Source organism: Schistocerca americana, chromosome 3 (genome assembly GCF_021461395.2).
Source record: "Schistocerca americana isolate TAMUIC-IGC-003095 chromosome 3, iqSchAmer2.1, whole genome shotgun sequence".
NCBI classification, from domain to species: Eukaryota; Metazoa; Arthropoda; class Insecta; order Orthoptera; family Acrididae; genus Schistocerca; species Schistocerca americana.
In genome coordinates this window covers 367,517,832-367,535,327 of record NC_060121.1, presented here as the reverse complement: position 1 = coordinate 367,535,327, position 17,496 = coordinate 367,517,832, and the positions used below count along the sequence as shown (strand labels likewise).

Sequence of the window (17,496 nt, the reverse complement as noted above, 5' to 3'; positions counted from 1 at the left end):
CGTGATATGTGGCTTGTGAGCAGCCGCTCGACCATGAAATCCAAGTCTTCTATTCTCCCGCCCAACTGTCACAGTACTTTCAGTAGATCCTGATGCAGTTTGGAATTCCTGTGTGATTGTCTGTATAGACGTCTGCCTATTACACTTACGACCCTCTTCAACTGTCGGTGGTCTCTGTCAGTCAACAGACGAGGTAAACCTGTACGCTTTTGTGCTGTACGTGTCCCTTCCCGTTTCTACTTCACTATCAGAACGGAAACAGTGGATCTAAGGATGTTTAGGAGTGTGGAAATCTCGCTTACAGACGTATGACAGAAGTGAGAAGTGACACCCAATCACATAACCACGGTCGATGTCCGTGAGTTCCGCGGAGCGCCCCATCCTGCCCTCTCACGGTGTCTAATGGCTGCTGAGGTCACTGATATGTAGTACCTGGCAGTAGATGGCGGCACAATGCACCTAATGTTGAAAACGTATGTTTTTGGGGTGTCTGGATACTTTTGATCACATAGCGTATCTGAAGGCGCCCCGGAAAGTGATGGGATACCAACCTGACTGTCGGCTGCCATACGGCGCGATACCTGGGAGTGATGGTCTGTGGTGTCATTTCTTTTCATAACAGAACCCTTTTGGTTATCATCCGCGGCACACGTACAGCACGGGTGTGCGTCGGCGATATTCCGCGCCCCATTTTGTTACCCTTCATGACAAGCCGTCCTGGATTTACATTTCAGCAAGACAATGCCCGCCAGCACAGGGCGAGAGTTTCTACTACTTGTCTTCGTTCTTGTCAACCTGTACCTTGACCAGAAAGGACGTCGAATCTTTCCCCAACTGAGAACGTTTGGAGCATTATTGGTAGGGCCCCCCAATCAGTTCCTGATTTTGACGATCTAATACGCATACTGAACGGAAGTTAGCACAATAACCCCCAGGGTAACATCCAACAACGTTACCAATAAGTGCCACGCATAATAACAGCTTGCACAAAGACCAGAGGTGGACCAAAACGTTATTGACTTGCTCAATTTGTGAAGCTCTTTCTCTTGAATAAATCATGCAACTTTTCTGACATTCTAATCATTTGTTTGTATGCAAATGTACATCACACCTATCGATTTCCGTGCAGTTCACATAGTTCGTTCGTAGTGCGTCTTTTTTTTTGTCTTAGAGTGCTTACATATTTGCCATTTTTTAATACAAACAACCGTATTGCTCTGCTCTGAAGCCGATTGTATCCTCGCCGTATACTCGACCACTAAAAACTAGCATCACATGACCATTGTTTAAAAACGGCCGGTCCTCTTCATACAGGTCTGAAAATCACGGTGGCAAAAAGAGTTCCGCAGCCTGTAGAACTACCAGTACTAACGTCCCATAAGGTATTGTTAGTTTTTGAACTTTGAGTATGAGTAACTCCTCATTTGTGATGAAAGCCATGCTAAAGGCTTCGCATTGCTGTGTCCATTACCAGTGAAAAGAAGGATTCCTATCTTGAAATGTAAAATATATTCTTTCACTGTAATGTTAGTATATAAATGTGCTTAAAAACAACAGAGCAAATTTAACAGTTCATCTTCTTCTTTTGCTTCTTACCAGTAGCTAACACGTAAAAACAAAGTCCTCCGTGGCGTCAGCAGATGATGGATGGGTGCTGTTAATGACTACAGTGGCGAGACCGCCCTCAGAATACAAGGTGACACAAAATTGACTCACATTCCTGAAATGACATGGGATTTTATTGAACCCAAAAACTAGATCACAAAATTATCAATAGATGGCACTTTGTATGATACAAAAGCTGAGAGGCGAAGCATGACGAAAGTGACTGATCAGCACGTGATCCCCACCAAACGGTGTGCGCAACAGTTCTAAGACTTTCAGTAGCCCAAACTGTGCAGGTATGGGTGTTCTCATGCAGCGTCACTAACATGTTGCTGTCCAGCGCCATGTGTTGAACGGTTTTTGCACTTGTTTTTGGTTTTGAGAAAGCTTCATGTCACTTCAGGGACGTGTGTCAAGTTTCCTCTCTCTTCCTGCGTTAATGTGTGAATTAGTGCGTTTTCAAATGTTAACGATGTTTTGGTTCAGTCTTCATATAACGAGAAAAGAATTTATGATAATGTGACCACCTCGTGCGCTCGTCATTTTTCGTAGCACTATGCTGTTCAAAGAGCTGCCGCCCGTTCCATATCAATAATTTCGTGAACTCAAATTACACAGCAAGTATTATTCCTGAGTCTGCTTACGGGTACCACATATTTCATTTCGATACGTCCTGCAAAAGAAAGCAGTCGGCACCATACGTGAGTACTCGACATTCCTCTGTTTTCGCACTACTGCTAGGTGTTCGCTTACGCGCGATTTGGGGAAGGCGATCACGGTACAGTGCCGGCAAGTGGATTCGTGTGACGCAAGCAATTTATGGCGGTGATGCGTCCGCGACTGCAGTTGCTCTTCAGCGGCCGCCCGGTTCAGAAATCACGCACGCGATCTGGTCTATCAACGAGTAGCATTGGAAAAAAGTTCGTTTCCCTCATGATGTTTGTACAGCGACTCATGTACTGGGCGATTGCCATTTTACAATATATACAGAGGCTCGCATTGATATAAGTCAGCTGACTCCCTCCATTTTCAATGTCGTAAAGAGAAAGTTTATAAACATATTTCCAGAGTTCTTCAAGAGCCGGATCGGTGGTATATGTCAAATACTTACCTGAAGCCTGAAGGAGAGGAGGTGGGAAAAAATATGAAATGAATAAATAATCACAAACCTCTTATTTTTTTTTTTAAAAAAAGGTATTTATTCGTAATGCAACATAAAAGTTATAAATTGCGAGTATAGAGTGTGTAACAACAACAACGCTGTACTATTGTACATATAAATAATTTTTTTTTCATCTGATTTTTCGTTAAACTTGAGTAATTGATGTTCTGATTTCATTTGTTTCTTGTTTCATGTCATTGTGTTAAGAAAACTGTAAACAAATTTCAATGTTAATATTAATGTTTATGTCGAATGTCAAGCAGTATTGTAACAGAATTGAAATGTAACAAATGTTGAAACTGTTGCAAGATGTTTAAAATTGTAACTGTGCGTCTGGTCCATACGCAGGCAATGTGTTAGGATGTGTATAATGCAAAACCTCGGGTGAATACCCGGCCGGTAAGGGAGCGGTAAAAGGTGGATGGCAGGCGAGCGCGGGAAAATGCACGCGGGCACTGTACGGCACAACGGGCTCAGCAGTAGTAGTTGGAGTTTGGCATTGGTCTGAGCAACACGTTCTGGAGCGAGGAGGCTCTCCTGGAAGACGTAGTTTCATTGAGCCTCGGGTATGCCGTTCCAACGCCCATACAGCATGGCAAAATTCCATAGGCACTAAATGGAAAAGTATTGCGACGCTATGAAGAAATAAAGTGCCGGTACGTCAAGAGCCATAGCTGTGATTGTATGCGTGCTTTGTGCCTCGCCATCTTGCCGCCTGCCAACCGCCGCATCGATACAAACAGGTTGAAACTTCTAGTACTGTATTCGTATAGACCAGTGTTACTTTTGTTCCATACTGTTCAGTAACAACTTAAATTTTACCAGAACTTTCCTATCATTTAATTATCCTCACAACTAACCTAGATAGGGTCCTTTCCAAATGTTGTGCAATCCGAGTGTCCCGAAATGAAAAATTAAGTTTTGTGTTAATAATAATTACCTGCAGACCTAGCTATGTTAGAATGGTGTTTAAAGAACTGTTTTGTTAATGAACCAGTAAATGAATAACGAAGGTCTGACAAACTTGGAAGATAACTTTAATATTGATTTAGTAATGAAGTTTATTTATTTCGAGACAGATATAAAGGTATTTAAATGAGCCGGAAATAAGATAAAGAGAGTAGTAACTCATATATTGGAAATCTTGAGCGCATAACGGTGTGCGTAATTAATTTTTTTTATACAGTGATCACAACAGTTTCAGGCCCCCCCCCCCCCCTTCTTTTTATTCATTTGAATTCTGAAGTGCTCTAAATTGATTTGACTAGCAAAAGTTAAATTCAATATATACACTCCTGGAAACTGAAATAAGAACACCGTGAATTCATTGTCCCAGGAAGGGGAAACTTTATTGACACATTCCTGGGGTCAGATACATCACATGATCACACTGACAGAACCACAGGCACATAGACACAGGCAACAGAGCATGCACAATGTCGGCACTAGTACAGTGTATATCCACCTTTCGCAGCAATGCAGGCTGCTATTCTCCCATGGAGACGATCGTAGAGATGCTGGATGTAGTCCTGTGGAACGGCTTGCCATGCCATTTCCACCTGGCGCCTCAGTTGGACCAGCGTTCGTGCTGGACGTGCAGACCGCGTGAGACGACGCTTCATCCAGTCCCAAACATGCTCAATGGGGGACAGATCCGGAGATCTTGCTGGCCAGGGTAGTTGACTTACACCTTCTAGAGCACAATGCGGACGTGCATTGTCCTGTTGGAACAGCAAGTTCCCTTGCCGGTCTAGGAATGGTAGAACGATGGGTTCGATGACGGTTTGGATGTACCGTGCACTATTCAGTGTCCCCTCGACGATCACCAGTGGTGTACGGCCAGTGTAGGAGATCGCTCCCCACACCATGATGTCGGGTGTTGGCCCTGTGTGCCTCGGTCGTATGCAGTCCTGATTGTGGCGCTCACCTGCACGGCGCCAAACACGCATACGACCATCATTGGCATCAAGGCAGAAGCGACTCTCATCGCTGAAGACGACACGTCTCCATTCGTCCCTCCATTCACGCCTGTCGCGACACCACTGGAGGCGGGCTGCACGATGTTGGGGCGTGAGCGGAAGACGGCCTAACGGTGTGCGGGACCGTAGCCCAGCTTCATGGGGACGGTTGCGAATGGTCCTCGCCGATACCCCAGGGGCAACAGTGTCCCTAATTTGCTGGGAAGTGGCGGTGCGGTCCCCTACGGCACTGCGTAGGATCCTACGGTCTTGGCGTGCATCCGTGCGTCGCTGCGGTCCGGTCCCAGGTCGACGGGCACGTGCACCATCCGCCGACCACTGGCGACAACATCGATGTACTGTGGAGACCTCACGCCCCACGTGTTGAGCAATTCGGCGGTACGTCCACCCGGCCTCCCGCATGTCCACTATAAGCTCTCGCTCAAAGTCCGTCAACTACACATACGGTTCACGTCCACGCTGTCGCGGCATGCTACCAGTGTTAAAGACTGCGATGGAGCTCCGTATGCCACGGCAAACTGGCTGACACTGACGGCGGCGGTGCACAATTGCTGCGCAGCTAGCGCCATTCGACGGCCAACACCGCGGTTCCTGGTGTGTCCGCTGTGCCGTGCGTGTGGTCATTGCTAGTACAGCCCTCTCGCAGTGTCCGGAGCAAGTATGGTGGGTCTGACACACCGGTGTCAATGTGTTCTTTTTTTCCATTTCCAGGAGTGTATGTCAAAAGTTATCAGTATTTTATCTTTATCATAACTGACATTTTGTGTGTGGCCCCAAAGTGCTATTTCTCGGGTAACCTATGCCCGATTTTAATCAGATCAATAGACAGTACGAAGTTTGGTAGTATACATTATAGTGTAGTGTTATGTATTCATGGTTTTTCCATATCAGTACAGAAAGTGAAACTATCAGTTCAATAGATTTTCTGGTTATAAAATTTACTATATTATGCAGCGTTACTACGTGTTGTTTTGCATGAATGTGCATCAACATAACTGATGATGGTGGAAGTAGAGAGGATATAAAATGTAGGCTGGAAATGGCAAGGAAAGCGTTTCTGAAGAAGAGAAATTTGTTAACATCCAGTATTGATTTAAGTGTCAGGAAGTCATTTCTGAAAGTATTCGTATGGAGTGTAGCCATGTATGGAAGTGAAACATGGACGACAAATAGTTTGGACAAAAAGAGAATAGAAGCTTTCGAAATGTGGTGCTACAGAAGAATGCTGAAGATTAGATGGGTAGATCACATAACTAATGAGGAAGTATTGAATATGATTGGGGAGAAGTTTGTGGCACAACTTGACCAGAAGAAGGGATCGGTTGGTAGGACATGTTGTGAGACATCAAGGGATCACCAATTTAGTATTGGAGGGCAGCGTGGAGGGTAAAAATCGTGGAGGGAGACCAAGAGATGAATACACTAAGCAGATTCAGAAGGATGTAGGTTGCAGTAGGTACTGGGAGATGAAGAAGCTTGCACAGGATAGAGTAGCATGGAGAGCTGCATCAAACCAGTCTCAGGACTGAAGACCACAACAACAACAACAACAACAACATCAACTTGTACGGGGAAGAAACTCAGTTAATGCCTAATTTGGCTGGCGACCGTATTATTAACAAATTGGTAGCAACTGCTGTGTTGCTTTTTGTCCGTCCTGACGTGTAGTTGTATTTCGGACTTCTTTGACGTATCATTGTTATTATCGAGTGGGTGCAAGTCTGATTTGCCTCCATTCAGGTACACGCGATCAATATCTATACAACAATCCTGTCTCGTAAGGTAAACCCCACTCATTTACCATAGTATAGGCTTTAAAGAGTATTGTGTGCCCCGCGCGCACGTTTCAAGTGCAGCAATCAGTCGTCCTTTTTTAGATTTTTTTATGCAAATTCAGATTTCAGCTAGCAGCTAGTCATTCTCAATGCGCAATTTTTTATTCTCAATGCATGTATGTCCCTGTTGTTCGGGCATCGCTCACAGTTCTTTAAATATGTAAATTTTCTGAAACACACATACACGTCCCAGTCACGTTAATTTGACGTCATTGTGCTATAACCAAAGACAGAAGACAGATCACAACACTAGCAGTGGAGGAGATATAAAGCGTCACAGGTGGGACGCGGAAATCATGCGGTCATTGAGGTAACGCAGAAACGGAGCGATTTATCTAACGTCCGAAAGGGCTTGATCATTGGTTTTTGGGTCAATGATGGAAGCATTTTAGAAATGGCTAGGTTTGTAAACTGTTCGAATGCCGCCTTGTTTAAAGTAAACTGTGAATGGAAAAATGGCTCTATCCAAAACCGGCGCCGAGGCAACTGGGTGCACCACTTACCATAGATGACAGGGGTTATCCACTGGTGCGGAGACGTGTGCATGCGATTAGTCGTGCTACTGTTGAGCAACCGACCTTCCAGATGAACCAAGGGACTAAAGATAGTGTCTCCTCAACGACCATCAGTAAACGTTGTTGTCATGGGGCTCTGCAGTTGGTGCCTGTTTCGTGCACCCATGCTGTCTGCTGTTCATTGGCGATGGAGGCTGGAATTTGCACGCAAGTGCCGCAATTGGTCATCCACTGAGTGGCAACAGGTGGCCTTTTTAGATGAATCACGTTTTATGCTCCATTGGACAGATGCCCGTTGGCAAGTACGGTGTGAAACATCTGAAAGCAAACGCCGTGGTACAGTCGTCGGAAGGGGAGGCATCCCCCGGATGATCTAGTCAGTTTAGAAGGCACAATGGATGGATAAAAGTATGCATTTATCCTTGAGGACCATCTTCACCCCTATATGCAGTTTTCTTTTCCTTGGCACGATGGTTCTGCAGCAAGACAACGGAATGTGCCGCACTGCCTGCAGTGTACACACTTGATTCGAAGAGCAGCAGGATGAGTTTACCGTAGTCCTCTGGCCGCTAATCGCCTCGGATTTAAACCCAATCGACCGTACGTCAGGCCACTTCGACTGAGCTGTTCCCTCCATCGATCCTCCACTGACAAACTTAGCGCAGCCGACCACGACACTGGATCGGCGTGGCTCCGCATCCACGTCGGTACTTTCCTGAATCTCACTGACTCTGTTCCTGCATGTCTCATAGCTGTCTTCTCAGAAAATGGTGGCTATTCGCGCTGTTGGCAGATCATCACATTAATTTGACTGGACAGTGTATAACTGCTGGTGTTGTTAGAACAGATTTTTTGAAAAAGTCAACACACTAGAGTCGGACACTTGCTATGCAATCGAACGAAACATGTTTATTTGCAGTGAGGCCCTGGCAACGAATCCACCTTTCTTACTTCATGCAAAAATTATTTTGTCCGTAAACCCGTAAACCGACGTTGCTATCTTACAATTTGATAATCCTGCGAATATAATAATTCCAGTTCCTATCCCAAAGACACCAGGTGTCGACAGGTGTGAAAATTACAGAACTATCAGTTTAATAAGTCACGGCTGCAAAATGCTAACCCGAATTCTTTACACACGAATGGAAAAACAGGTAGAAGCCGACCTCAAGGAGGATCAGTTTGGATTCCGTAGAAATGTTGGAACACGTAAGGCAATACTGACTATACGACTTTTCTTAGAAGATAGATTAACCCATTTCTGCATAGCGTAACATATATGTCACGGAACAGCCTGTCATTGTTTCCTCTCATTGGGAACAATGTCTGCGTTTGGAGTGGCTATTGTCGTACGGCTTTCAGATAAGGACACTTTATTGTTCATGTTTAAGTAGGTTTCAGTCAGTTGCAAGCATTAAGTGGTCAGTGACTGTTGCTTCAAGTACGGAAGACTTTTCTCAGTGGGATTATGTCTTGGAACAAGAAGTATCATTTTTAATCGCAAATTATAATACAATTTGTTTAAATTATGGTTGATTATAATGTTAAAAGTACTGAAATTTATGTTAATGGTTATCTACAAAATGCAATTCTTATTTTTGTGGCTCCAAATACAGTTTTAATTTTCTGTTGCATATATGTCACACTAGGCAAAACAGTGAAAATAACGATTCGTTCTCTTTACAGGTCTGTCCCTCCATGAGATCCTGGCTATTCTTGAAGTGGAGGAAGAAGATGCAACAGATATACACTCCCGGAAATTGAAATAAGAACACCTTGAATTCATTGTCCCAGGAAGGGGAAACTTTATTGACACATTCCTGGGGTCAGATACATCACATGATCACACTGACAGAACCACAAGCACATAGACACAGGCAACAGAGCATGCACAATGTCGGCACTAGTACAGTGTATATCCACCTTTCGCAGCAATGCAGGCTGCTATTCTCCCATGGAGACGATCGTAGAGATGCTGGATGTAGTCCTGTGGAACGGCTTGCCATGCCATTTCCACCTGGCGCCTCAGTTGGACCAGCGTTCGTGCTGCACGTGCAGACCGCGTGAGACGATGCTTCATCCAGTCCCAAACATGCTCAATGGGGGACAGATCCGGAGATCTTGCTGGCCAGGGTAGTTGACTTACACCTTCTAGAGCACGTTGGGTGGCACGGGATACATGCGGACGTGCATTGTCCTGTTGGAATAGCAAGTTCCCTTGCCGGTCTAGGAATGGTAGAACGATGGGTTCGATGACGGTTTGAATGTACCGTGCACTATTCAGTGTCCCCTCGACGATCACCAGTGGTGTACGGCCAGTGTAGGAGATCGCTCCCCACACCATGATGCCGGGTGTTGGCCCTGTGTGCCTCGGTCGTATGCGGTCCTGATTGTGGCGCTCACCTGCACGGCGCCAAACACGCATACGACCATCATTGGCACCAAGGCAGAAGCGACTCTCATCGCTGAAGACGACACGTCCCCATTCGTCCCTCCATTCACGCCTGTCGCGACACCACTGGAGGCGGGCTGCACGATGTTGGGGCGTGAGCGGAAGACGGCCTAACGGTGTGCGGGACCGTAGCCCAGCTTCATGGAGATGGTTGCGAATGGTCCTCGCCGATACCCCGGGAGCAACAGTGTCCCTAATTTGCTGGGAAGTGGCGGTGCGGTCCCCTACGGCACTGCGTAGGATCCTACGGTCTTGGCGTGCATCCGTGCGTCGCTGCGGTCCGGTCCCAGGTCGACGGGCACGTGCACCTTCCGCCGACCACTGGCGACAACATCGATGTACTGTGGAGACCTCACGCCCCACGTGTTGAGCAATTCGGCGGTAAGTCCACCCGGCCTCCCGCATGCCCACTATACGCCCTCGCTCAAAGTCCGTCAACTGCACATACGGTTCACGTCCACGCTGTCGCGGCATGCTACCAGTGTTAAAGACTGCGATGGAGCTCCGTATGCCACGGCAAACTGGCTGACACCGCCGGCGGCGGTGCACAAATGCTGCGCAGCTAGCGCCATTCGACGGCCAACACCGCGGTTCCTGGAGTGTCCGCTGTGCCGTGCGTGTGATCATTGCTTGTACAGCCCTCTCGCAGTGTCCGGAGCAAGTATGGTGGGTCTGACACACCGGTGTCAATGTGTTCTTTTTTCCATTTCCAGGAGTGTATTTATTGAATCTCCTGAAGCTAATGTGGATTCGGATGAAGACTCTGGGGAGGAAGATGGGGGAGGAAATGTCGATAATCTTGGACCAAGGCAACTTCAGGCTGGTGCAGAAGTGGTTTTAGCAGGTAAAATCAGGTTAGGTAGTGAACCTGACATTAATTTCTCTCCTGATGATAAACCAGATGAACAGGAAAAGTAACAGATCTTAAAAACTGTAATCAGAGATTGGAAAAAAGACGATCTGCGTAGTGTTAGTTCTGTATTTCCTGGGAGTGATTATAGTAAATACAGAAACTTGTCTCCAGTTCAGTGCTTCGAATTATTTTGGAATGACGAAGTAATTGAACTTCTTCTCACTGAATCGACGAAGGATGCTTTGTTCAAGAACTGCTCAGATCCAAAAATAACATATGAAGAGATAAAAAGGTTTTCTAGGAATTCTAATTCTTTCTGGCTTTAATCCTTTACCTAGCAGAAGATATTACTGGGATTCTGGATTGGAGATGAGAAATGAAATAGTCCACAGCATGATGAGAAGGGACAGGTTTGAAACAATTATGAGATTCATTCACTCGTGTGACAACACAAAAATAGATGCTAATGATAGAATGTGGAAACTTCGTCCATTAATAAATATGCTAAGAAAAAATCTCCACTTTCAGCCTGAGCAAGATTTGTCTTACGATGAGAGCATGATAAAGTATTTTGGCAGACATGGATGTAAACAGTTTCTGAAAGGTAAGCCCATTAGATTTGGGTACAAAGCATGGTGTCTAAACGCAACCATGGGTTATCTAGTGGACTTTCAAATAGTCCAAGGAGCTGATGCTCAAAGGAATGAAAAACTTGAGAAAGCATTTGGAAAATGTGCTGCTGCTTTGATTCAAATGATCGATTCTCTTCCTGAAAAGAACAAACATCATCCCTATAGGTATTATTTTGACAACCTGTTTACACCACAAACATTGTTGGTTTACCTGAAGCAACGAGGTTTTGGTGCAACTTGGACTATTCGTGATAATCGTCTGTCTAAAGAGTGTCATCTCATACCGTCTAACACTACATCCAAAAGGAATAAGAGAGGAGATTTTGATTACAAGAGCAGCAAGGAAAGTGGAATAATCGTTGCCAGATGGCTAGATAGTTCTACAGTAACAATTGCTTCCACAAGCCATGGTATCAGTCCAGTCAGCACCAGTGCCCGATACTCTAGACAAGAGAAGAATATAATACTTGTTCCTCGACCTAATGTAATTGGAGAATACAACAAAAATGTGGGAGGAACTGACCAAATGGATGAAAATGTAGAGTTATACAGAGGAAAGAAATGGTGGTGGCCAATTATTACATGGCTTCTAGATACCTCCATACATAATGGATGGCTTCTTCATAGAAAGACTGGTATAAATATGTCTCAGCTGCACTTCTGGCGATACATTATGAAATGTTACCTGACTTCCAATGCTGCTGTACCAAGAGGTCCTGGACGTCCTGCAGGTAATTCAAACCAAGGTAGAGAGCTCATTGATAATAGATATGGTGAAACAAATCATCTGGTACCCATGGTGCCACAGAAAAAAGAAGACGCTGTGCGGCAGAAAATTGCAAAGGAACCCCAAGAACAATGTGCTGCAAATGTGATGTTGGTTTGTGCATAGAATTTTTTGTGCCATATCACAGAAAGTGAGTACTGTCGCCTGAACTTGATGTAAATCACATACAGTGTATTATTTCACTTGCTGTCATATAGTCTGCCTAAAATGTATGTTCTGCCTAGGGTGACACGTATGTTACACTCTTTTTTGTTTCAATTATTGATTGTTTTTGTTTTGTTTGTTGTATTGCTTTTATTTGATGACAATAAACATATAAATATATAATTTGTAGAAATCAGAAGAAAAAAATAATTCAGGCATAAATGGGTTAAGGAAAGCCAAACCCACGTTTCTAGCATTTGTAGACTTAAAGAAAGCTTTTGACAATGTTGACTGGAATACTCTGTTTCAAATTCTGAAGGTGGCAGGGGTAAAATACAGGGAGCGAAAGGCTATTTACAATTTGTACAGAAACCAGATGGTAGATATAAGAGTCGAGGAGCATGAAAAGGAAGCAGTGGTTGGGAAGGGAGTGAGACAGGATTGTAGCCTATCCCTGATGTTACTCAATCTGTACATTGAACAAACAGTAAAGGAAACAAAAGACAAATTAGGAGTATTTATTAAAATCCATGGAGAAGAAATAAAAACTCTGAGATTTTGCCGATGACATTGTAATACTGTCAGAGACAGCAAAGGACGTGGAAGAGCAGTTGAACGGAATGGACAGTGTCTTGAAAGGAGAATATAAGATGAACATTAACAATAGCGAAACGAGGATAATGCAATGTAATCGAATTACATCAGGTGATGCTGAGGGAATTAGATTAGGAAATGAGACACTTAAAGTAGTAAATGAGTTTTGCTATTTGGGGAGCAAAATAACTGATGATGGTCGAAGTAGAGAGGATATAAAATGTAGACTGGCAATGGCAAGGAAAACCGTTTCTGAAAAAGAGAAATTTGTTAACATCGAGTATTGATTTAAGTGTCAGGAAGCCGTTTCTGAAAGTATTTGTATGGAGTGTAGCCATGTATGGAAGTGAAACATGAACGATGAATAGTTTGGACAAGAAGAGAATAGAAGCTTTCGAAATGTGGTGCTAGAGAAGAATGCTGAAGATCAGATGGGTAGATCACATAACTAATGAGAAGGTACTGAATAGAATTAGGGAGAAGAGAAATTTGTGGCACAACTTGACTAGAAGAAGGGATCGTTTGGTAGGACATGTTCTGAGGCATAAAGGTGTCACCAGTTTAGTATTGGAGGGCAGCGCGGAGGGAAAAAATCGTAGAGGGGGACCAAGAGATGAATACACTAAGCAGATTCAGAAGGATGTAGTTTGCAGTAGGTACTGGGAGATGAAGAAGCTTGCGAGTAGTTGTATATAATTGCTAAATATGGAGCTATTTTATTAGCATACTCTGAGAGGAACCTGGCTGGTATACAATCTGTACCGGAGGCCTTGCCTTTACGTGATTTAAGCTGCTTCGTTACTCCGAGGATATCCACTTCTATGTTTCTCATCTTGGCGTTGTTCGTGATTCGAATTCAGGAATATTTACTTCGTCTTCTTTGGTGAAGGATATTCGGAAAACCGTGTTTAATAACTCTGCTTTGGTGGCACTGTCATCAGTGACTTCACCGTTGTTATCGCGCGGTGAAGGTGTTGATTGCGTCTTGCCACTGGTGTGATTTATTTATGACCAGAATCTCTGTGGGTTTTCTGCCAGATTTCGAGACAGAATTTCGTTGTGGAAATTATTAAAAGCATCTCGCATTGGAGTATGCACCATATTTCGAACTTCTGTAAAACTTTTCCAATCTTGGGGATTCTGTGTTCTTTTAAATTTGGCATCCTGTTTTCGTTGCTTCTGCAACAGCGGTCTGAGCCGTTTCGTGTACCATTTGGAGATCAGTACCATAACTTGTTAATTTATGTGGTATTTATCTCTCAATTGCTGTCGATACTATCTCTTTGAAAACATTCCACAACTTTTCTACAGTTACATGATCATATCGGAAGGAATGAAGACTGTCACGTAAAATGGCGTTAAAAGCATTTTTATCAGCATTTTTTAAATAGATATACTTTGCGTTTCTTTTTGATAGTTGTAGGTGTTACGGTATTCAGCCTAGCAGCAACTGCCTTGTGGTGGCTAATCCCTGTAATCGTCACAATACTCACTATTTGGCCAGGATTATTTGTTGCTAAAAGGTCAAGTATGCTTTCACAACCATTTACGCTTCGAGTGGGCTCATGAACTAATTGTTCAAAATAATTTCCTGAGAAAGTATTTAGTACAATTTCGGATGATGTTTTATGCCTACCGCCGGCTTTAAACGTATAATTTTTCCAGCTTTTCGATGGTAGGTTAAAGTCCCCACCGACTATAATTGTATGAGTGGGGGGGTACCTATTTGAAATGAGACTCAAGTTTTCTTTGAACTGTTCAGCAACTATATCTTCTGAGTTGGGGGGTCGGTAAAACGATCCAATTAATAGTTTAGTCCGATTGTCAGGTATAACCTCTACCCATACTATTTCACATGAACTATCTACTTCAATTTCGCTACAAGGCAAACTACCTCTGACAGCAATAAATACTCCACCACCAAATGTATTTAATCTATCCTTTCTGAATATTGTTAGATCGTTTGAAAATATTTCAGCTGAACTTACTTCCGGCTTTAGCCAGCTGTCTGTACCTACAACTATTTGAGCTTCAGTGCTTTCTGTTAGGGCTTGGAGCTCTGGTCCTTTCCCAACACAGCTACGGCAATTTACGACTACAATACCAATCATTTCTACAACTACCTTACTGTGTTTTACCTGCCCACTTTTAGACGGACGTCCCTTCTGTGGTTCCCTGAGACCCTCTAACCTAAAAACCGCCGAGTCCCTTCCACACAGCTCCCGCTATCTGTGTAGCCGCCTCCTGTGTGTAATGGATAGTAAAAATTCATCCTTCTTTTTGTCTAGCGAAGACAGTGCCCCTAATCGTGTTATCTTAGTCAGGTAGCAAATTCGACCGATTTTCGTCTATACCGCCACTTTTTACGACTCGTTACGCTTCACAGGGTCTACTTCAGTGTCGTACTGCCTAGGAGGCATATTTATCATTTGTGGTTACTATGGCTAGTAAAAGTACCATCTTCCACCCTATTTCTTTGCTAGTGTTAAGAATAAGGACAATGAATAGCTATATACATTGATCAAACAGAATATTATGACCATCAACCTAATAGACGGTATGTCCACCTATGGCCTTATGTCCACCTATGGCACGGATCACAGCGGTGACGCGTCAAGGCACTGAAGCAATGAGGCCTTGACAGGTCGCTGGAGGGAGTTGGCACCACATCTGCACACACAAGTCATCTAATTCATGTAAATTCCGGAATGGGGGGCGATTAGCTCTGACACCACTTTCAATCCCGTCGCAGATGTGTTCGATCGGGTTCAGATCTGGAAGGGTGGGGGATCGCCGATAGCCTGGAATGGACAGCAAACTGCCAGTAAGACATACACTGAGGTGATACAAGTCGTGAGACAGAGATATGCACATATACAAATACAGAGGGGTCCAAAAAAATGTATCCACTGTTTAAAAGTCTATAACTGTCAAACTAATTGACGGAGTTGTCTCATCTTTGGTAGTGTAATAGCTTGTAGTTCCGGCCATCGCCACACAACCGTTGCATTGCGTTGTTTTGTTTTGTCAGATGGCAGTCGCCAGATAGTCAGTGTTTTGTTCTTAGTTGCACCTAGTTAGTCGAGTAAACATGGCTGACGCAAGGCTTACATTCGATGAAAGGAAGTCAGTTTTGAAGTGGTATTTTAAGTACGAAAACATTAATCAGGTTCAACAGCAATGGCGAAATGAGTATCAGACAGAGCCACCGACACGTTTAACGATTCGTCGCATTCGAGACAAATTTGAAGCCGAAGGCTGTGTTAAAAATGTACACAAGCAACGATCTGGACGACGTGTAACTGTAACAAGTCCAGCTAACTACCGTCGTGTGTTACAACAATTCACTCGCTCACCACAGAAGTCTGTGAGACAGTGTGCCCGTCAAACTGGAGTGAGTGGCTGAAGTGTTCGGCAAATTTTGAAGACAGCAAAGTGGAAGTGCTACATCCCACGATTTCTACACTCAATGAACGAGGACGACCCAGATCGTAGAATGTAGTACTGCGAGTGTTTTACTGACATGGTGCGCAACGAAGAAGAGTTTGCAGAGATGATTGTGTGGTCTGATGAGGCACAGTTCAAACTCAATGGTACAGTAAATCGCCACAATTGCGTCTACTGGGCCGCCGAAAATCCGAATATCCATGTAGACAAAGCACTGAATTTGGCAGGAGTAAATGTGTGGTATGGGTTGTCTTACCGGGGCTTGATTGGGCCATTCTTCTTTGACGGCACAGTTACCGGTGAGGTGAACCTTCAGAAGCTTGAGACATCCATTTTACCTGCCATCCGAGACTTGTATGGAGTCGGAAGAGTTTACTTTCAACAAGATGGTGACACAGCCCACTGCCAAAATCGTGTTAGGGCGTATCTCGACGAAAATCTACCAGAAAGACGTATAGGCCGTAGAGGTGCTGTGGAGTATCTACCACGTTCCCCAGACCTAACTCCTCTGGACTTTTACTTGTGGGGAACACCAAAGGACGTCGTTTATCGACAAAAGCCACGCACAATGGATGAACTTCGAGAACCCATCTTACGTTCATGTGCAAATTTCCAACTGAACACGTTGCAGTCAGTAGTTCGTGCTGCTGTTCGGCGGCATCGTTTGTGTGTGGATGTTAATGGTGATCATTTCGAACACCTACAGTGATATGCTTAAGTTGGACTTTAAGCTACACTTTCACCAAAAATGAGACAACTTCGTCAATTAGTTTGCAAGTTAAGAACTTTCAAACAGTGGGTACATTTTTTGGACCCCTCTGTAGTGGTAGAATTGCGTACACAAGGTATAAAACGGTAGCGCTGTGGCGGAGCTGTCGTTTGCACCCAGGTAGTTCATGTGGAAAGGCTTATGGCGTGATTATGGCTGCATTACGGGAATTAACAGACTTTGGACGCAGACTTGTAGTTGGAGCTACACAAATGGGACATTCCATTACGTATATCGTTTGAGAATTTAATATTCACAGATTCACAGTGTCAGGAGCATGTCGAGAATACCCAATTTCAAGCATTACCCCTCACCACCGACAACGCATTGCCCTCTGGCCTTCATATAATGACTGATAGCAGCAGCGTTTGTGTACAGTTGTCAACGCTAACAGACAACAACGCTGCCTGAACCAGCCACAGAGGTCACTGTGGGACATACGACGAATGTATCTGTCAGGACAGTGCAGTAAAATGTGGCATTAATGAACTGTGGCAGCCGAGGACAGTCAAGTGCGTCTCTGCTAACAGCACCACATCGTCTGCAACGCCTCTCCTGTTTTCATGACCATATCGGTTGGACCCTTATTTTTTTTTTATTTTTTTTATTTTTTTTACGCCTCAGTCCCACCACGAAAGCCCCTCATGTGCCAACCTCTTCATTTCAGAGTAGCCCATGCAATATATGTCCGCAATTATTTGCTGGATGTATTCCAATCTCTG

The 17,496-nt window shown here is 44.2% G+C and overlaps 1 protein-coding gene across 1 annotated transcript; it reads left to right on the top strand.

Moving 5' to 3' along the window:
* The first annotated feature begins 11,052 nt into the window (after positions 1-11,052).
* On the top strand, positions 11,053-11,925 carry LOC124606088 (piggyBac transposable element-derived protein 2-like). The gene has a single exon (XM_047138053.1). The coding sequence runs from the start codon at positions 11,053-11,055 to the stop codon at positions 11,923-11,925; it is 873 nt and encodes a 290-aa protein (XP_046994009.1).
* Positions 11,926-17,496: the final 5,571 nt, after the last annotated feature.